At 41.0% G+C, this 23,089-nt stretch overlaps 1 protein-coding gene across 10 annotated transcripts in view; it reads right to left on the reverse strand.

The window, feature by feature from the left end:
• CCSER2 (coiled-coil serine rich protein 2) overlaps positions 1-23,089 on the reverse strand; it is a 207,692-nt gene that overhangs the window by 70,935 nt on the left and 113,668 nt on the right. For 9 of the 10 annotated variants that reach the window (XM_029059679.2, XM_029059681.2, XM_029059678.2 and 6 more), the window contains 2 exons: positions 21,463-21,619; positions 16,469-16,664 (listed from right to left, as the gene is read on the reverse strand). In XM_029059679.2, coding sequence (XP_028915512.1) covers positions 16,469-16,664; positions 21,463-21,619 — 353 coding nt within the window. The remainder of the gene's footprint in view (positions 1-16,468; positions 16,665-21,462; positions 21,620-23,089) is intronic. The other variant, XM_029059680.2, reaches the window with a different exon arrangement.

Genomic DNA, 23,089 nt, shown 5'->3' on the forward strand with positions numbered 1-23,089 from the left:
ATAACTTGCCCAAGGTCACACAGCAGACAGGTGGCAAAGTTGGTATTAGAACTCAGGTCTTCCCGACTCCTGGACCTGTGTTTTTCCCACTAATAATAGTAATAATTGTGGAATTTGTTAAGCGCTTACTATGTGCCAAGATCTGTACTGAGCGTTGGTGTGGATACAAGCAAATCAGGTTGGACACAATCCCTGTCCCATGTGGGGCTCAAAGTCTCAATCCCCATTTTACAGATGAGGTAAGTGAGGTACAGAAAAGTGAAGTGACTGGCCCACAGTCACACAGTTGACAAGTGGAAGAGGCGGGATTAGCACCCATGACCTCTGACTCCCGAGCCCGTGCTCTTTCCACTAAGCCACGCTGCTTCCAACCGCATGTTTCCTAATCTTAGCATTAGGGCCACTGCTGGAACATTAGGAAGACAGCTCCTGACAGAAGATAGCAATCGAAACATTTGTCTTCAAATGCTGCAATATCATCAATGCATAGTCCTCGCCATCCGATCCTTCCTCCCTTCCCTGTTTCCCTTGACGCTGCGACAGCTTTGAATTTCTCCTCTATGAAAAAGCAGGCGGCTGTTGGATGAGCAGGGGAAAGCATGTCGGACTGTGCTCTCGGAGCAGCGCTCCAGCCGCCACGCACGGCTCAGTGCCGGCCTCAAGGTCTGCTGCCACCAGCCGACCACAGTCTTCCAGTTGAGCCCAGCCTCAGAGCGCTGTTTTGCCCCTACTCACAGTACGACCCGCTCTCAGAGGGCTCGTTCCAGTGGCTCAGCTTTGACTTAGGGGAAGTTGGGATGGGCAGTCCAAAAGAGGAGCCTGCACGTCCGCCATGCCAGCTGGATCCCCTCTGCCTCCCCCGCTCCCCCCATCTTCTCCCCACTCTCTCCCCTCCCTCTCCTTCGGTCCTCCCCCATGGCTGCAGGTAGCTAAACGCTCTGTCTATTAAATCTTATTTTTTAGGGTGCTAAAGTGTGCTCGTCTTCCTGCTGTTGAAGCAGTGCTGCTGTCCTTAGCAGTAGTTCACGCCCTTCCATTTGACGACTAGGAACGCTTGTGCAGAATATTTTGTGGTAAGGGGGAAGAGAGAGGACCTAAAGAGTGGCCAGGGTTCCCACGCCAGCCTTGCACAGTTTGGGTGAGGAGGGGAAGCCTCCCCACTTCTAGACTGTGAGCCCATTGTCAGGTAGGGACTGTCTATCTGTTGCCGAATTGTATTTTCCAATTGTACAGTGCTCTGCACACAGTAAGCGCTCAATAAATACGATTGATTGAATGAATGAACCCCAGTAAGATCTGTCAGGCAGGGGACAATGTGGATGAATGAGGACCAGGACCCGCAGCTCCTCCAGGAACTGAGCCTAGCCCTGAGCGGACACCTCCTGGCATGTGCAGCCACTAGGGTGGGAACCTCTTCGGGCTGCCGCTCGGTTGCCCCCTGCCCTAATAATGAGAGTACTTCTTAAGCGCTTACTATGTGCCAAGCACTGTTCTAAGTGCTGGAATAGGTTCAAGTTAATCAGGCTGGACACAGTCCCTATCCCACATGGGACTTACACTTTTAATCCCCATAATAATAATAATGTTGGCATTTGTTAAGTGCTTACTACATGCAGAGCACTGTTCTAAGCGTTGGGGTAGATACAAGGTCATTGGGTTGTCCCATGTGAGGCTCACAGTTTTCATCCCCATTTTGCAGATGAGGTAACTGAGGCCCAGAGAAGTTAAGTGACTTGCCCACAGTCACACAGCTGACAGGTGGCAGAGCCAGGATTCGAACCCAAGACCTCTGACTCCCAACACCGGGCTCTTTCCACTGAGCCACGCCCATTTTACCAGTGAGGGACCTGAGGTTTTTTGACTGAGTACCTATGAATGTGGTCCACTGTACTTGTTCTGATGTGTATATATATCTTTAATTCTATTGATTTATATGGATGTTATTGATGCCTGCTTGCTTGTTTTGATGTCTGTCTCCCTCTTCTAGACTGTAAGCCCCTTGTGGGCAGGGATTGCCTCTGATGCTGAATTGTACTTTCCAAGCACTCAGTTCAGTGCTCTGCACAGTAAGCACTCAATAAATACAACAACAAATGAAATGAGATGTACATCACCCTGATTCTATTTATTTGCCATTGTTTTTATGAGATGTTCTTCCCTTTGACTCTATTTATTGCCATTGTTCTTGTCTGTCTGTCTCCCCCGATTAGACTGTAAGCCCGTCAAAGGGCAGGGACTGTCTCTATTGCCGATTTGTCCATTCCAAGCGCTTAGTACAGTGCTCTGCACATAGTAAGCGCTCAATAAATACTATTGAATGAATGAATGAAATGAATCAGAAGCACAAGACATGTTCCCTGACCACAAGAAGCTTACACTCTAACCAAACAAGACTGCATAGTTTTTAGGCCAGTGTCCCAATCAATAAATGGTATTTATCACTTATCAGAGGAACAGTGTGTCCTAGTGGATAGAGCATGGGCCTGGGAATCAGAAGGATCCGGGTTCTTACCCCAACTCTGCCATTTGTCTACTGTGAGACCTTGGGCAAGTTGCTTAGCCTCTCTGTGCCTCAATTACCTCATCTGTAAAATGAGGACTCAATACCTGTTCTCCCTCCACTTTACACTGTGAACCCCTTGTGGGACAGGGACTGTGTGTGACTTGATTGTCTTAGTACAGTAGCTTGGTATGGTGCTTGGGACATAGTAAATGCTTAACAAATATGAGAATTTATTATTTTCTGTACCTCAGTATCTCAGTTACCTCATCTGTAAAGTGAGGATTAAGACTGTGAGCACTATGTGGAAGAGGGACTGTGTCAAACCCAATTTGCTTGTATCCACCCCAGAACTTAGTACAGTGCCTGGCACATAGTAAGAGCTTAATATATACCACAATTCTTTGAAAAAAAAAAGCCATTCAGGTCCTATGTCTCCTCATCTTAAATTCCTCCAATGGTTGACTAGCCACCTCCACATCAAACTGAAACTCCTTACCATTAGCTTTAAGGCACTCAATCAGCTCTCCCCCTCCCTTACCTTACTGATTTTCTTCCACAACCCAACCCACATACTTCAGTTTTCTAATGTCAATCTTATCTGCACCTCATTCTCATCCATCCTGCGGCTGACCCCCTTTCCCATATCTTCCTTTGGCCTGGAACTTCCTCTTCCTTTATGGCCAACAGAAGGCCACTTTACCAACCTTCAAAGCCCTCCTAAAAATCCCATCTCCTTTAAGAGGCTTTTCCTAAATAAATCCTCATTTCCCCTACCCACCTTACCTTCTGCCTTGTAAGCTGCTTGTGGGCAGAGATGGTTTCTACCAACTCTACTATATCATGGTTTCCCAAGAGCTTAGTACACTGCTCTCTACAGAGCAGTGTAAGCATTCAAATACCACTGATTGTTTATTGTGTGCAAAGCACCGTATTAAGCACTTGGATGAGCACAATACAATAGAATTGCAATCTGTAAACTTCTCAAAGCCTTGAGTAAAGTCTTCTTTTGTTTTTCCCCAAAAGCCTAGTAGACTGCTCTGCAGGCTCATAAACAGCCCTAGCTGGAATTAGAACCCTCATCCTTGTGGACAGAAAATCTATAACAAACAGTACGCCGTAAATGGCTTTAGGCTAGAAAACACTTTTCTTCTATGTGCTAGGAGGACCATAGCAGGGAAAGTTTGCAAAGCATTTGAGATTCTCACATGAAAACAATATCTATTGAGCACATCCCTGCATCCCCAGCACTGTTCCGAACTGAGAGCACCTCTCTAGGAATTGAAAAGGAGCACTTGTAAGACAGAATAAACATCTTAAAGACAATAAAGCTCAGGGGACTAGCAGGAAACACCAGCCTAAAGGGTAAAAACCAGGAGAGGGGTTGCTCTTGGAGCAGAGATTCTGCAAAGATCAGGAAACCAAGATGATCATCATCATCATCAATGGAATTTACTGAGCCCTTACTGAGTGCAGAGCACTGATTAAGGGCTTGGGAGAGTGCAATATATGAGAGTTGGTAGATGTTCCCTATCCACAAGGAGCTTATGGTCAAGAGAGTGAGAGAGGTCTTGTATAGGACAAAATGCAAAAGCACAGCAAGAAAATGTCTTTTTGGGCCCATTAAATGGAAGAGTGTGTCAGTCACATTATCTGCCATGGATAGGATAATGTCTTCTTATATACTCAAAAGGACAAGTATATACACTGTTTTTAAAATTAGGTGGCGTTCCTACAGCGGATGCTTTCTAATTTCATAACTCCAATTTCTGGAGAAGTCATGACAAGTTTTCACTGCTCAGAGAAGAGAGAAATCATGGCTTTCACTGGGACGGATACAGATAGGCACCTTAAGTTATTTAGGTTGAAAGTGCTTATCTGGAATTTTCCTTCTGGAACTACTGTCTTGAGAAAATCCAAATGGAAAATTCATAAGAAACAACTTTTACCTTTCCAAAAACCCACAGAAAATCATGCCCCATTCTCCTTCCAGTTCTCTACTTCTCATGGATAACAGCATTCAAGTTTCTGCTTTAGCATGCAACAAATTACCAGAAACCTTTCTGGGAATATGAAGATTAATTTAAAACAGGAATTGCAATACCCTTAAAATACCCAAACCACAGACCCAGATTTCAAAACATGAATGGAAAATTATAAGTGAAAATACGTTCATTTGGGGGTTACTTCTCTGTACGTTGTAAATGCTTTTGAACTTTTTTACTTAATGTTCAGTCTTCTTCCTAACGATTATTACCAATTCATATCCAGCCTGGGTAAGCAAAAAACTGAATTGCATTCTTTCTGGATTCATACATTTTTTTAAAAAGTTGCATGTTTTTGAAATTCTCTATCAGTCCAAACATTGCATTAGGCATACTGGCACGTTTTTGGATAAATCTCATCTACCTCTCCGCTGGCTTATGAAGCTCCCGCCCACATCCTATCTCTGGCCTGGAATGCCCTCCCTATTCATATCGGACAGATAATTGCTCTCCCCCGCTTCAAAACCTTATTTAAGGCACCTGTCCTCCAAGAAGCCTTCCCTGGCTAAGCCTTCCTCTCCTCTCCCACTCCCTTCTGCACTGGTCTTATTTGCAACCTCATTCATCCTCTTCCCGTCCCCACAGCACATAAGGTTCTATCTGTAATTTATTTCTTTATTTAATCTATTTATTTATAGTATTGTCTGTCTCCTCCTCTAGACTGTGAGCACACTGTGGGCAGGAATGTGTCTATTGTTATACTGTACTCTCCCAAGCACTTAGTACAGAGCTTTGCACACAGTAAGTGCTCAATACATACGATTGAATGAATGAATAAATCTAAGACTTCTAAGAGTTATGGGGTCAAAATTCAATTAACACATCATATTAAGATCAAAAGCAGAAGGTTGACATCCAGAAGAACAATGGATAAAACATGGAGAAAGTTTATGCCTTTTCATAAAGCCTTTTAAGCTTTGTATTGTCAAAACTGCAAAATGTAAATTTCAATATATCAGAATTCTAACTCATTACACAACTTTTCTATTTCTAAATTTTTTGACTTTTTTCCTCTGTTGCACCACCCCACCCTGTAATAGTTCCTTTCACAGTCTTCCACATTTTATTATGTAATTCTCTCTCATGGCTGTTCTGCTTCAGGGTTTTTCATGCTCAGGTGATCTGAAAATAGGGAGAGCAAGCAATCTGCACATGGGTGATGCTGCTCATCTTGGCTGGTTAACTTAAAAACCTCTGCATTCAGTGAGTTTAAATTACAACTCACTGAATCGCATTTTCCCCTTTGCCACTCCATCAAGTTAACAACACACCCTTCATATCTGTGGCTGACAGAACATCATCATCTTCAACAACAGTATTTTTTGAGTGCTTACTATGTGCAGAGGCCTGTACTGAGCACGTGGGATAATACCATGTAATGGAGTTGGTAGACGTCTTCCCTTCCAGGCTCCCCTTCTCCCTTCTACCCTTTCTCCATGCACATGCCTCTCAAAATTGGCTTATGAAGCTAGAGGCATTGCAGCTTCTAAATGGGTCATTCTTTGAAAAGACAAGTTTTTTTATTGTTTGTTCTTGAGGGTGTGGCTTGAATTACTGCCTGGTAAACTTATGTAATAAACCTATTGGGCCCACTGGTTAAAAGGATTACAAAGGACAACAAAAACCAAATAGAACTTGCTGAATTCCCAGCAGAACTGTCCCAGGCCCCAAACAACTTTTAGAACAGGATATGTGCTTATGCGCAGGGACCCCTCAGAGCACTCTGGCCCCTACCCTGTGGGAGCAGACATTCTCCCCATCCTGAACAAAACTTACTACTACTTATTCTCCAATCAACCAACCTAAGAACCAAAGTTCATTTTTATCAATGGCTCTGCAACTCCCCAAAGCTCAGAAATTTAAAGTAAGATTGAAGATCCAGGAAATCAATGGAAATGAAATAGAGGAAAAAAAAATAAGACTATAATCCGCCAAAGGGCGTGAGGCTGTTGTCACTAACCATGCAGAGAGATTGAGTACGAAACAGCAGAGGGAAGAGTAAAAGCCACAAATCATCCTGTTTTTAGGCATTCCGATTTCAGGAGTTGTGTCTTTTTTGTGCAGATGCATACTAAATCATTTATTAATATTTACAAAATATTTCGTGGTTAGAATGGGTTCTTTAGCTAATCCACTCCAGAATTAATTTCCTCAGCAGTATTTTTGTGCCACTTCAAAATGCCTGGCCTGTAAATACAAACAAGAAATATCAACATATTCCCAAAAGAATGAAATGAATCTCCAATTAGATACAAAAATGTAGAAGCAAGAGTGCCTTAAATCTGCCAGGAGAAAATATTTATTAAAAGTTTTGTAGGTATTTGTTCATTATAACCTTTTCCCCCTTTGCAATGATCTGTAGACACATGAAAATTATTGAGCTGCTGAAAGCTGTGTGCTTTGGACAGGAGACCAGTGTTAATGTTCCATAACAGATTAAAACATCTCGGGCCTTAGGAGGCATTTTTCAAATAAATGTATTCTTGGTTTACAAGCTGCTTTCCCCTAATGCTTTATGGAAATTCTAAGTTGAAAACTCAATGTCTACCCCTGAAGGAAATCTAAACAGCTTATAATAAACTTTCCTGCACACCTTGGGGCTTGTTTTTTTGTTGTTGTTGTTGTTGTTGTTGTTGAGGGGGTGGTTTGAATTACTGCCTAGTAGGCTTGTACAAATAACTTACTGGGCCCATTGTTCAAAAGGATGACAAAAGATATCCAACACCAACCAGAACTTACAGATGGTTAAAATATAACATTAACAAACACCTATTTGGGACTAAAAGGGGATTTTGGTGACATTCAATTAGACAAGGTTCTTACTTGGGTTTTTTACTTGGGTTTTACTTGGGCATTTGTTAAGGGCTCACTATGTGCCAGGCACTGTACTAAACACTAGGGTGGATACAAGCAAATTGTGTTGGATACAGTCCCTGTCCCCCATGGGACTCATAGTTCTAATTCCCATTTTACAAATGAGGTAACTTGTCCACAGAGAAGTTAAATGACTTGCCCAAGGTCACACAGCAGATAAGTGGCAGAACCAGGATTAGAACCCAGTTCCTTCTGACTACCAGGCCAGTGCTCTATCCACTAAGCCATGCTGCTTCTCATGGCTCAGAATATCAATCGCTACAACTACAAACTGGAGAGACTTTAGCTTCACTGTGGGACAGAGGATGGATGGAGGGGAGACATCTGTGGGGTTTACTAGAAAGGGGTTTGCAAAGCCACCATCACCTTGCCTCATGCCATGCCAGTGGGCCAGGCTGACTGCCCACCACACCACAGACTGATTCTGCTACCCCAAATGTCCCAAAATCCTCTTTCTTTCTCCTGAGCTCCCTGGACTTCCTTGTATGATGGGCAGTGAGCCACGCCAGCATGGCCTGAAGTCGGGACCAAAGGCACACAGTCTACGAGAACCCTGGCCCAGCCCTTAGCACAATCATCTTTCTATTCATCCTTTTGTTGCTGTTGCTGTGGCTCTTTGTTTTTCTTTGGATTTCACAAGAAAGTTGAAATGATCCCCTTGGACCTTTATATTCAACAATGGCTTAGCATAAGGATGACAGCATTGCGGTGTCTGCTGTGGTTTAGGGCTGGGGCATTCTGTTGGGGACTCCAGACTGCACTAACTCATTCTGGCTATCAGCAGTCTCACAATAGGTACCCAGGTGGCACAGGAGGACAAAGCTGGAGAGTGTGGGTGGCTCAGCACCAAGAAGCAGCGTGGCCTAGTATGGAAAGAGTCGGAGGCTTGGAGTTGGAGGAGCTGGGTTCTAATCCTGGCTCTGCCACTTGCCTGCCATGTTACCTGCAAGTTACTTCACTTCTGCAAAGTGGGGATTCAATACCTGTCCTCCCTCCTACTTACACCGTGAGCTCCACGGGAGACGGGGACTGTGTCCAACCTGATTAGTTTGTACCTACTCCACTGCTTGGCATGTGGTAAGCACTTATATATCACAATTATTACTAAATCAGCACCACTACTGAAAAACAACTCAGGTATATGTATTTCCTTTTCTTAATCATCAGTGCCTGAGCAATGATAAGAGACCAAGAAAAAGTGCATGCTTATATTTTCATCACCCACATATGCAAACGTGCTAGAGATTCTCTCTCAAAGACTCACACACAGCAATTTCACCAAAAAATTTCACCTTCTAACTGAAGGATAATTCTACTACTGTGTTGGACAGGGAGGGAAAAGAGGGAAAAATGCCGGGAAAAGCAAAAGAAGAGTAGAAGCCATCTCAGTCCCATAGAGAAGTAGACCCACAGACCCACTGAGAGGAAGACAGAAAGAAGGACACTGAGAACTAAGCTCTAAAAACAAAGCACGGGAGACAGAAATAGACCAGGGAGAGCCCAGAGACTCATGTTTGTACGATGAGGTGGGTGGTGTCTCTTATATTGGGTGGAAAAGTGGGGGCTTGTCCCCTGGATCCTTTCCCCATGTCTGGCCTCACTTCACTCTCAGGAGAGTTGGCAGGTGGAGAGATTAGTGTTCCAGAAGCAATCTGCTGCCTGGATCATTTTTCTACAAAAACATTCAGTTCATGTTTCCCCACTCCACAAGAACCTCCAGTGGTTGCCCATCTACTTCTGCATCAAATATAAGCTCTTTTAGCATTCAATCACCTTCCTCCCTCCTATCTTACCTCGCTGCTCTCCTACTACAACCCAGTCCACATACTTTCCTGCCAACCTACTCACTGTACCTCGATCTCATCTATCTCACCACTGACCTCTCGCCCATGTCCTGCATCTGGCCTGGAATGCTCTCCCCCTTCTTATCCAACAGACAATTACTCTCTTTCCCCACCTTCAAAGCCTGATTGAAAGCACATCTCCTCTAAGAGTCCCTCCGTGAGTAAGCCCTCATTTCCTCTTCTCCCACTCCCTTTTGCATTACTCTCACTTGCTACCTTTATTCACCTCCCTCCACCCCCAAACCCTCACAGCACATTTGTACATTTTGGTAATTTGTTCATTTTAATGTCTGTCTCCCCCTCCAGACTGTATGCTTATTGTGGGTAGGGAATGTATTTCCCAACTCTGGGGTATTGTACTCTAAGTGCTTAGTACAATGCTCTGCACACAATAAGCATTCAATAAAGACCACTCATTGATGAACAAATACCATAATAATAATAATAGTATTATTTCTAACCCTTCCTACTCAGGCCTCTCATGTGCCACTTTGCCTACTTCTCTCTCTGCCTGGCCCTACTTATTATTTGGTTGCCTCACTTGCTCCTGGAGAAAGCCAACAAAAAGCAGGGTGGTCTAGTAGATGGAACACGGGCCTTGGAGTCAGGAAGACCCGGGTTCTAATCCCAGCTCTGCCTGTGCCTCAGTTCCCTCATCTGTAAAATGGGGATTAAGACTATGAGCTCCATGTGGGACATGGACTGGGTCGAACCTGAATCGCTTTTATCTCCCCCAGAGCTTAGAACAGTGCCTGCCACATAAACAAATACCATACAAAAAGAAAACAATCTGTTGCCCTGACCCTGGCTCCCAGAGGCTTTTTGAAATAAAGTTGTTGCAAGCTGCATACACCTCCAAACTTTCCCTCATCCTTTTATCTATGCCAGGAGAGGGATAGATTTGGACATTAACACATTTATGCGCCATCTTTTAAAAGTTACTGGGACCCAGACAGGCAACAGGTAAGCAAGAAGATAATCCTCCTTACTGTAGTGTGGCAGGTTAGGATTTTGGTCCAGCCAAAAGGGTATGGGACTGAGGGAGTGGAGCAAAATCAATAATATAAGACTGTCCTATTGCTATTCTCAGAATGAATACTGCCTTTTCACAAGAATGTGTTACCTTTCTATATCAGATGAAAAACAACTGTGTTGGGAAACAGAACAAAGGCATTTACAAATTGGAAGATTTTGAACATCTTACCTCCAGATGATTCATTTTAACTCTGAAGACATTGGACAAGAAAAGGCATTACTGAAACCCACATAAGAGTAGTATAAATCTATTTTTAAGATGAAAAGATGTCACGATCACCTCTAAACACAAACCCTCAGCCCCATGAACAATCCACAGATGAACCCCACAATACAGTCATGGAACAGCTCATGGTGGTTTCCCCCAAGATTTCCACTTAATTTGGTGGGTTCCACTCCAGAACCAGAACTAACATGATGATAGGGCCCTTCAGGTAAGGAAATTCTTCAACCTGGTAGCTTCCCCTCCTTTGTTCCTAGCAGTTTTCTTGCTCCCCGTACCCCAAACTTGACCCCCCTCCTTCACTTTCTCCCTATTCCCTCACTTTAGGTCTATATTTAAGGAAATACCAAAACATAATGGATTCAACCTCTCTAAATTATTTGTAAATTTAAGACAATATCTTTTTTCCTGAATTCTACCACACTCAGAGTTGCACTCTTGATGCCTGACAGAATAAAGTAAACTGATATCAAAGGTCACTCACGTATCTAAAAATTCCTTCCTGAGCCATTTCCGAAAGCGCTTTCCTGTCTGACTTTAAAAAAGAACTTTGGCACCATGACTTTTAAGTTATTAGCTTCTGCAAGAATTTGGACAAGCTTTCAAACACGCCCTAGAAAGCTTCCTGATTCTCTTTAAGTTATTCAGCTCTTATTTGACACCAAAAAGGAAACCCAATTTTAGCACAGCATGTTGGCTGGAATTTCAGAGGGAGCAATAAAGGGAGTCTGCTCCTTGAAAGGACAAGCATCCTCTCAGACTGGCGCTTGCTTGCTTTCAACAAAGTGACCTGCACATTACTTTATACACTACTACCAAAATAACACCATTTTCCACAATACCTCCCTCTCAGCCGAACAAAGCAGCAAAGTGAGAACTGTCCCATCATTGGATAATACAGACAGCAAATGGGTTAATAGAAGGCACTGGTGACAGTCTGTAACTTGATTTTTGAAAGAGCCATAAAAAGTATTCTGCTCTTGAAATTTCATGTTTAACGCTCAATTCGTCAAATTTGGACTCGTGGACTTCTGAATTAGCCTCAATCCCTACTGCATAATTGCCATCATTGTTTTACATACAAATGAATGACTGAAAATATCAGTATTCAAGTAGTACACAAGAACTCAAAATAAAGAACGAAAAATTTTCTGATATTAACTAAAGGGTAAATTGTGAGATGACTTAGAGGAGTCACACAGTGGGTCTAAGTGCATTGAATTTGTTACCCCAGGAAGCTATGCATGCCATATATATCAATAGATTCAACCAGGCTTAGGATAAAGAATGAAAGGTCCTCAATGGGTGACTAGGATCTAGGAATGGCATTTCATCTTTTCTCATATTCTCCTTCAAATTTCTTGAGCATGCTGTCTATACTTCCTGCCTCTACTTCCTCTCTTCCAATTGTCTCCACGATCTTGGCAATCTGGCTTCTGTCCCTTCCACTCCAGGGAAATGGTCCTCTTTAAGGACACCAATGTGTCCTTCTTGGCAAATTCACTCATTCAGTCGTATTTATTAAGCGCTTATTGTGTAAAAGCACTGATGGTCACTAACTAGTCCATCTGAATCCTCCTCAATTTCTGCTGCTTTTGACACTGAGGACCACCCCCTTATCCTGGAAACATTTCTAATCTTAGCTTCCCCGGCATTGTCCTCTTCTAGATCTCCTCTTATTTCTCTTACAGCTCATTCTCAATCTCTATTGTAGGCTCCTCCTCTGCCTCCCACCCTCCTGCTGACACCTCAAATTTAATATATACAAAACAGAACTCATCTTCCCACCTAAACACTGTTATCCCCCTGACTTTCCTATTACTGTAGACAGCATCCCCATCCTCTGTCTCACAAGTCTGAAACCTGGAGAGTATCCTCAATTCATCTCTCTCATTCAACCAACACCTTCAAACTGTCACAAAATCCTGTTGGATCTTCCTTCACAACATCTCTAGACTTGGCCCTTTTCTCTTCATCCAAATTGCTACGCGGTTGGATCCAAGCACTCCTCAATACGCATGTTGACTACACAGCAGCTTCCTCGCTGACCTCCCTGCATCCTTCCTAAACCTTCCTAAAATCACATCTCTCCCAAGAGGTCTTCCCAGCCTAAGCATTTTATTTTCCCTAAGCGCTCTCTCCTCTGCATGAACTCTGAACTTTGCTGTGCACCCCTTAAACACTTTGATACTCTTCCAAGCCCCACAGTACTTATTCTAAAATATTCTTATATTCTACTAGTTTCCCTAACCCTAATCTATTTTAATGCCTGTCTCCCTCTGTAGAGTTTTAGCTCTTTGAGAGCAGGGATCCAATTGACCAACTCTGTTGTACTGTACTTTCTAAAGTACTTAGTATAGTGCTGTGCCCCAGTAAATGCTCAGTAAATATCACTGATAGATTAATTCTCATTTGATCAGTACACCCTGGGTACTCCCTTCAGTCAATCAATCATATCTGAGTGCTTAGAGTGTGCAGAGCACTGTACTGAACGCTTGGGAGAGTAGAATGTAACAGCATAACCAACGCATTATTCTGACAGCTGTTATTCTGATAGGCACTATATATGCTTTAAAATTGTTTAAGCTCCCATAAAAATAGAACTGTATTTCTGAAATGTATGCTTTAGGTGCTTAAGTCAAGGAAACAAAATCATAGCAAGTCTCTGTTGAGATAAAAATCAGAAAATCTTAAACCAAGAGGGAACTGCAGTTGCCCTAAAACAAAAGTAGTACTAAAAGTTTTTTTGTTTTTTTTTTAAAAAAAAAGATGACCAAGAAAAACATCCCAATGAGTGAGAGAGTTAACAATAAATGACTGTGAAGATGCAAAAGCTTTTTTTTTTGCTTCTGATTTTACAAAAAAATTTAATAGCGATCATTTAACCTGAATGCCATTTTCAATGGCAAGCCAAAATTTGAATAGGGAAGAAAATGTTCAGAGTACTTTAAATAGATGGATGTATTCAAATCCATCCATTTAGATCCAAAGTCCTTGAAAAATGAGATTTAAAATGTAAAAACACTTAACTACCCGTGATTCTCAAAAAACTACTGTTACAAAGGGAGCCAAAGGAACAAATATAAAAAAGCTTTTACATTTATGTTTCAGATTGAAATTGTAAGAAAATAAGGAGGACCAATTATGCATAGTAGTAAGAGAAGTCATTCCATAGGGGAGTCTTGGGTTGAGAAACTTTCCTTTCTGGGCTGTTAACACAGGAGAGGGCAACATGAAGAGTTACTGATGATGGACAATCCACAGACTAGCAGAGTAATTTCATCATTTAAAGAAATACACAAGTTTGCAATTAGTTGAAAATGAAGAATAAGCATGATTCTCGGAAAAAGATTGCCCTAGGAATATTCTTGCAAGAAAAGAATTTTAAAAACTGTGCATAGGTTGGGGAGAGGGAGTGGAATGAAAGGAGAAAGTTATACCACAAAAGCAAAGACAGAAGGATCCTTGAAGGGAGCAGTTTCATTTCAGCTGGCCTTCAGAGGGCCAAGGGTAGCAAAGAATCATTTAGGCCCATTTAAGAGTCTGAGGATGGAAATGCTGAATATTTAGAATATTTGTGGTTTTTTTATGATATTTGTTAAACTCTTACTATGTGTCAGGCACTATGAGTAAACAGGTTGGACAAAGTCCTTGTCCCTCATGGGGTTCACAGTCTAAACCCCCATTTTACAGATGAGGTAACTGAGACACAGAGAAGTGAAGTTACTTGCCCAAGGTCCCCCAGCAGACAAGTGGCGGAGCCGGGATTAGAACTGAGGTCTTTCCGACTCCCAGGTCCATGCTCTATCCACTAGGTCACACTGTTCTTCATTCATTCATTTACACTGACTTGAAATCCAAGTTGCTTTCCAATAAGTAGCTATGACGGTACAGAAAGCAAGAAGTTTCATCCTGTAGTTGATGTTAATATCCTTTGGTACATAATAGCAAAGTGTCACAAACCGGTTACTGTGTTTCCCACCACAAAAAATACAGGCTTAATTCATCAAGTGTGCACCCGTAGAGGAATTCAAGATAATGGTGGGAGAGCCCTCATTCCTCCCAGAAATGATGCTTTCAAATATTGGAAAACGAAAATTTCACATCAAAGACAAGCCTATACTCACAACCTCTGTTCTTTCAGGATAATAAGAGATCATCGTTTGAATTTCACACCTCGCAGTTTCCATTGATTACTTCTCCTCTCAAGGTAAATGGGATCACTGAATTAGGAAAAATATTAATAATGGTAATTCTGAATTGGAGGAAGTGTTTGGGGTTTCTCCCAAAACCCTGTTGGCCCTGATCTCAAATCCTATTCTGTCCTCCAATGTGGATACAACCAGACAAAATAATATTATACCCAGGAAGGTTTAGCTTCATTATCACTGAATTTCCAAAGATCAAATGCAAAAAATTTTGACAGAGTCATTCAAACTATCCAAGAAGTCTAGCCCTCTTTTTCTGCAAAAATGCAGCATGAAAAGAACTTAATGCTCCAACAAGTACTTCCGTACTTGGAAACCCATCTTCTTAAAGGTTGTAGGACTTGTAATTTTGTAATCACATTATTGAAAACTCTTATTTTAAATTGTTTTAAAAATTTTCTGGCTCAATTAAAATTAGGTAATAATTATTCATAGGCTTATATTTTTCAAAAAAAATTTTGAAAAGTACTTAACTACAGTACAAACATGATACACATACTTTAAAATGTACTGCTCTTCAGTGCTTTTCAAAATATCACTTAATAGTATTTATTAAGCAAGTACAGTGTGCAGAGCACTGTTTTTTGATTGTTTCCTTTTATGGCATATGTTTAGCACTTACTAGGTGCCCTTCACTGTACTAAGCGCTAGGGGAGATACAAGCTAATCAGGTTGGACAAAGTCCATGTCCCATCTGGGCCTTGCTGGCTTAATGCACATTTTCCAGATGAGGTAACTGAGGGAGGGAAGTGAAGTGACTTGCCCAAGATTACACATCAGACATGTGTGGAGCTGGGTTGAGAACCACGATCCTCTGACTCCCAGGCCTGTGCTCTTTTCACCAGGTCACACTGATTCTCAGCTTTTCTGAGTGATTAGGACAGTGTTATTTTATGACAATATTTATATTATAATTTTTATAAAAATCACACCAGTCCATGCCAAGCCAGACAGAACTACAGAATTTCAATACTTAATAATCAAATGCACACTTCTATACTACCTGAAATCTATTTCAGAGATTGCTGTGCAAAATCATTTGTTTATAGAACTCATATTGGGGTGGTTGGAGTACGGATTCATTCACCTCCTCTACTTTAGTCTATGGCTTTGCTCAATTTTACTTAATGCTGCTGCTTAGTGTTGCATGACAACATGTCCATTCACTATTAACCATCTGGTTCTTGTATTTCTTGCTTAAAGAGAAATATACCTTCTAATCTGATGCTTTAAGTGTAATATTATCAAGTCAAGTATTACCTGCAATCAAAATAGGTACACATCACCATATTACTGAAAGAGGAAAGCCACTCTTTTTCAAGTTGCCGATATTTTAACAGATCAGGGAGTTTGCTACAGTCCTCTAGACTGTAAGCTCGTTGTAGGCAGGGAATGTTTCTACCAATTCTGCTGTATCGTACTCTCTCAAGCGCTTAATACAGCTGTTCTGTACACAGTGAGCACTCAAACACCACTGATGGGTTCATATGTTATAATTTATTCAAGAAATGGGTGGGTAAGTGTCTAATATTTAACCTACTATATGCTATACAAACCATGTAAACAAGCTTCTACTGTATGTGTTCTTAAAATTTCTCATTTACCCTTTCCATTTCTGTCCTAAACAATCTTGAACGAAATCACAGTATTCACGACATAAAGAGTTGGAGAAAATAATATCCAGTCACATGCTTCACCAGTAAAACTGTTAGAGATGTGAAATATCAGTGTGCACTAACCTGATGCAGCAACCGTTTCAACTTGAGTAACTGGGTTTTTACAGCAGTGCAGTCCTGAACCATATGCCGAAGTGTCATTTCATCGAGCATCACTGTATTCTCGGGTAAACCCATCACTGGGCGAGAAGCTTGGTAAAGGTTGGTTTTGCCATAGTTTTCAAAATGTCCCACAGGAGATTCTAAGTAGGGTGATCTTCTGAAAGAAACAGTTTGCTTTAGATTGATCTCAGCTTGCAGCTTTAACAAGAACGTGTAATTTGTTAGGGAAAAAACCACATCAAGAATAAACCAAAATGGTTGCAAAATGGTCACTACTGGCACTGAATAATTTATAGTTATTATAGAAGGCCTTTGAGATGATTAACTCTCCTTTGAATCCCAGCATTAAATTCCACTGGAATTAGCTCTAGCAGTCCTCTGGGAGGGTTTTCTTTCTTTTTTTTTTTTAAAAAAACTGTGGCTGAGGCCCAAATGTCATCATTGGTTAGAGAGAATGATCCCATTCATTTTTGCTGCAATAGAAACAAAAACCCCTCATCAGAGCTTTGTCTATGCATCACTTTCATAACTAGGTTCCCTAACAAACTGGAATTGACAAAAAGTCCCTTATTATTTCATCTTAACTGCAAAAAGCCCATTACATCTATACCCCATTAAATCAGTGCATGACGAATTTTAATTTCATGCCAATGATGTGCATGTTCTATGAGGGTAAAAAAGTATGAAAAGTCAAGTATTGTATGGAGATGTGCGATACACACTGACTTTAAAGAGGTTTGTGCATTTCACTAAGTCTGCAAACTATTTAAAGGGAGTTCTGTGGAGGATCTGTGATGTGTGTGGTCACAATTCACTCTAAAGTTGATGATGGGAGTACATTTTATTGATGTGGCAATACAATGTATAAAATTCAGAGGGGTGCTCTGCTTTTAAGAATACACTACAGCAAGAGTTTTAAGCATGTAATTTTTGATTTTAGGTCAAATACTCGCCAAAACCAGAATTCTACCCAATGAATCTAAATTTCTGCTAATTTCTGCTCTCTTAAGTTGTCTTTTTTTCGCTTTTGTTTTTTGGGTGGGGGCACAGGGGGAAAAGGCAGTTGAGGGATTTCATCCTAAACTCTTCATCAACCATCATCTTCCCTAGGTTATCAAGGGCATTCTGAGATATTTCATCTGGGACAAAAGTGTTTTAAATGTCCATGGAGGCTCTGCCACCACAATAAACCAACAACTCTAACAATCACCACAGATCTGCAGTGCCAGACCCAAATTGTACAGTATCTGTACCATTTGAATAAAACAAAATGAATATGACCTAGTGGTGGAGTTGATTTTGTAGCTCAATTCATCTGAAGTGGAAGTTTCTCTCTGTTCACTGTTGACTACCCAAGACAACCCATAACGATTAAAGTCAAAGTGTAATTATAATCAAACACTAAAATGCACTGACTCTAAGGAACCTGGAAGCCGTGGTTTCATTTTATTTCAATCACTATGTCTTTACCCCAATTCAAAATACATCTTCACATCCTAAAACTCCATGTCTTTAAATGGTTATGCAAACTCTCATTGTGAAATTATTGTTTGAATTATTCAAATTTCTCATGCTGGCTCAGACCTAAATACTTTTATTTTAAACAAAGAAGTCTTTAGGGCATTTTGAGGTCAAATAATTTACACATATATCTTTATTATTTAGGACATATTTTTGCAACATTTTTGTTTGTTCAAATAAGGTGAATATTGTTAAACTATGAAATGACAAAATGATATAGAAGTAAGATTAAAGTAATATAGTAAAATCTGAAACCATGATACTACTGTTAGATTAATGCAAAGTAAATGCATATTATGAGTGACCTATCAGAACTGTATTTTCTCTAACATTCTTTAGATTGCTTTTAACAGTGGGACATAGAAAATAAAGGCCAAAGTTGCCAAATAAAAATTCATATCCAAAATCAAGTAGTTTAGAAACACTAGTCTTAGGAGTCTCATAATAGTATTAATTTAATTCCTAGGACAGCTGAATGCAAACTTTAGTTAACATGGCTGAATTGGTTTGCTTTAAAAAAATTAGCTGCATTTGCTATTTAAGGGTTTGGGGTCAAAATAACATACGCAAGATTAATTACCATAAATTTCCATTATACAATGGTTCATAAATCCTTGAATTCAAATTTGCTACAGATGAAAGCACATCCTCTCAAATAACGATGGCATATGCTGTTTCCTGACTCCGAGCTGGAAATAGAACCCAGGGGTCCTCCATTTCCCTGAAGCCTCATTCTCTGAATTGGAATGGGCTATTTTTCAGGTTGCTCTCTCTGGACTTATCTCCTCTATAAAAACAGCACTCCTCAATTCTCTAATTTGGCATATTATGGTGTGGCTGTAACAGTAGATGGAGGGAGGGAACCAAAGAGATTATAATTTCATTGTGGGCAGGGAATGTGCCTATTGTTATATTGTACTCCCTCAAGCGCTTTGTACAGTGCTTTGCACACAGTAAACTCTCAAATACAATTGAATGAATGAGAAGTGGAGATCACGAACCCCAAAACTGATCTTCAAACAAGACTCCTATAACATGGGGTTTGCATAGTTAAAAGAAATTCTTATTAAAGAAAACCCATCTTGTAATATTCACACACCCTGCATGTGCACAACCTCTTATTTGGACAGAAGTACAGTGTCCAAAAAGCAGTTCCTAATTTTGTCACTATAACCTATCCAAAACACCTAGTGGAAGCAAGCACTGTGGCAGAACTAAATAGTCCTCCATTTTTTTGAAAGGAATACTTTTAAAGAAGAGTTTCTGCAGGTTAACTAGTGAGTTTGGCTTCTTGTAAAATACTGCTTCTAATGCCATAAATTAAATGTAAAAAGGTCAAATTCAGCTCTTCATCCAGAGCAGTCGGGCATATTCTAGTTTCCTTTTTCAACTTCACTGAGATCCCAAAGAAAAGGAGAAGCACGCCCAGTAGAAGCCACTAACTCCTAAATGGCAAGATCCGGTTCTTGTGCTCTTCTCTTCTAACGTGCACCCCCAGTCCCCAGAGCCTAAGATAGTATATACATAAAATAAGTACACTCCGTGAGTCCTGCCACAGTACATTTTTTCACTACATGTTTTGGTCAAGGCTCATTGGCATAATTGGGGAACATTCCTCTGACAACCCAAGTCTCTCCGACTGCAGTGGCACAAGATGAGCACCATGATGCAAGTTTTTCCTAATGTGGGGTTCTGCGATAATAATAATAATTGTGGCATTAGTTTAACACTTACTCTATGCCAAGCAATGAATTAAGCACAAGGGAAGACACGAGATCATCAGACCAAGCACAGTGCCTGGCTCACATAGTTAGTCTAGGGGAAAGGCTAATTGGCAGCTTATCTACATTTCAGAGATAAAAACAGAGGCACAGAGAAGTGAAATGACTTGCCTAAGGTCAAGCAGGAGACAAGTGGCAAAAACAGGATTATAACCTGAGTCTCCTAACTCCCACCTAGTCCTGGTGGGCTCTTTCCACGAGACCATACTGCAAGAATGCAATCCCAATGTTAAAGCAGAACTGGGTGAACTACAATTCTGCCCTCTTCTTCATTCTTTAAATTGAACACGTCTCCCATGGATGGAAAGCCCAACACATAGATGAATGCCATGGGGTGCCTGCCCCGGTACACTTTTCCTCATCCCAGCCCTCCGCTCATCGTCTGAGTGACCCTGGTCAAGTCACTTCACTTCTCTGTGCCTCAGTTACCTCATCTGTAAAATGAGGATTAAGACTCTGAGCCCCACATGGGACAACCTGATTGCTTTCTATCTACCCCAGTGCTTGAACAGTGGTTGGCCCATAGTAAGCACTTAACAAATACCATCATCATCATCATCATCCCCTTTACCCAAACAACCCCAGGGTGTGGATCAGGACTCTCAGCTTGCTCTAATCTGAAGACCATCCATGAGGCTGGACCGCTCAAGTCCATGGTAAAATTGCCTTTCCAGGGGCTTTCTGGTCCAGGGATCAGGTAAGATCAGGTACATCAAGACTTCCACGATCCACACTGTCATCTCGGGATAGGGTAGAATCAAATAGTTTTCTGGCATCGGAGTACGTCGCATAGATGCCTTCCGCATCTTTGAGCACCATATCCTGAATCATCTTTAACCACTCATCCATCTAGATTACGAGTCTGGATGGAATACTCTCTCACCTAACCCATAAAAACTGCCCCATTCCCTAAAATATTACAGCTGGCAACATTAGAGGCAGACCCATTCCCAACTAATGGGAAATTTGAAAATAAGTCCTCAGAACGCTAGTAAGTTAAATTATAATTCATGCACATACTTAATCTTCCTTAGTTTTAGCACTGCCTTGTAACTTAAAAATAGAAGAGAAAGTATCAAAGGAGTTCCAGATTATAAATAAAAGAAAGCTAAAGTTATTCTACAGCCAATAAATTACAGTGCCATCAAAGTCAAATCAAATTAGAGACTTTCCTATACTTCGAAGGAGAATAACTTGAGTTAAGTACCTATCCAGTCGCAAGAAGAGTTCATTTACAACTGCTCATTAATGCATTCTTCTTAGTAGGACATGAAATGGCCTGAAAATGATTCTATTTGCTCTTGAACAAATGACCAATTAAATCAAACACTCCAAAGTTTATTCAGCTCTAAATTGAGGATTGCTGAGCTGAGCTAAAAAAAAAAAAAAAGGCCTTCCTAAAGTTCAAACTTCACCTTTAGCTCCACCACTTACACGTGACAAAACTAAAAGAGAAACAGGATTTCACGCCACAAGGGCTGCTATGAGGAAATGCTGAAAGAGATCCGAGGTCTAACTAGCAACAGACAACAGTGCTGCTTTGGCAGGGACACATTTTGTGTGCCTCTCAAAACTCTAATGACACATGCTTCTTCAAAAGTCACTTTTCAAAAGTAACTTTTCAAACTGGATTTGGCAGCAATAGGTTTCTACCTGTTATCAGTTTCTCCGTGATGAAAGTGCTCCGTGTGGCCCAGGTGATAGTGTTCTTGCCCTCTCCAACGCTGGGGAGTCCTTTTCCAGAATCCTTCCTGTTGCTGCCGCCCATTTCTGTCCGAGCGATCGAAGCGATTCATATTGTCACAATCCACTGGGCAGATTTCAAAAGAGAAATTAATGTGGAAATAAAACCTGTTACACACATATACAAATACCACGCCGCCTGCACTGTGAATGGTTTGCAGCTAGGATACTGTTAAAAGGAGCTCAGGGAGAGCTCTAATATCGGTTACAATACACAGATTACAGAAGAAAAGAATTTCAGGGGGATATAGATGCAGCAGTACCACTGTTAGTTAACCCACAGCAACTTAATTTTACAATGGTGTAAAAAACAAATACCATCATATTTTATGTTAAAAAACATCAAAATTGCCTTATTAAAATGGCAGTTAGCATTTTGGATTTTATAATCGTGGTGGAGTTATTTTTTTAAATGTTTTTTATCCCAGTGGTTTACCCTTTATGATTTTGGAGAAAAAATGACTGAAAAGACAAGGATTTTTTCAAGTTCCTAGACCAAAGTGCAATGAAAAACAGCTGTCCACTGAAAATTCTCTCAAACGATTAAATCTCATCAACTGCAAGTTTGCATTCCAACCTTTAAATAATCTACACGATTTAAACTTTTAAAAGCTTCTTAAGCAATAACGCTTTCACAAAGGACAAAGCTTTTGTCTACGCTAACCGGCCAGTGGAAACTACTTGGCAGGTCTTAAAAAACCACTGAAAAAAAGCCAACCCTTCGCTGCAACAAACAGTTCTCTCCCTGAAATCAAAGCAGAGCAGAACCCTAAAGAATAGACCCTCCATTCGATCACCCAAGTTTCCTCTTCACTTACCGGAAAACTTTTTCCTCATATCTTCGGCCTCTCACTAAGAGAGTTACTTTGTACAAGAGAAACATTGTGTTGCTCTGCAGCCTACTCAGACATAGTTCTACACAAGACATTGATAAACAGGCCTTCCTTCCTGCTTCGTTCCCAGCCTTCATACTGGGAAGTGAGCCCAGTTTACCCTGTGACTCCAAACTACCATCCTCGCTCGGTGCTTACATAGCTGTTGAGCTAGGGCTGTTTCTATAAATACTACTAAGCACCATCCCAGACTGTGGAATGGAACAGGCCAAGTTTCTTTAGGTCGGGAAGACAGCAAATGAGGGAGTTGATTTCAGTGAAGTCACATAAATTAAGAATGCCTGCGGATTGGTTAAAAGGTTTAAAGACGACACGGTTCATATTTTGTACTTAATCAACACCTTTTAGTATTTATAAGTAGGCAGCTCAATGCACTTTTCCAAGAAAATATCTCCTAAAAACTATTCTACTAGGGCTTTTGACTGCTTGTTCCTTCACATATTGAGCAAAATAAAGTAGAAAAGTGGATGGTGCAGTGGATAGAGCATGGGTCTAGGAGTCAGAAGGTCATAGGTTCTAATCCCAGCTTGACCACTTGTCTGCTGGGTGACCTTGGGCAAGTCACTTAACTTCTCTGTGCCTCAGTTACCTCATCTGCAAAATGGAGATTGAGACTTTGAGCCCCAAGTGGGACAGGAACTGTG

This window comes from Ornithorhynchus anatinus, chromosome 3, assembly GCF_004115215.2.
Source record: "Ornithorhynchus anatinus isolate Pmale09 chromosome 3, mOrnAna1.pri.v4, whole genome shotgun sequence".
NCBI classification, from domain to species: Eukaryota; Metazoa; Chordata; class Mammalia; order Monotremata; family Ornithorhynchidae; genus Ornithorhynchus; species Ornithorhynchus anatinus.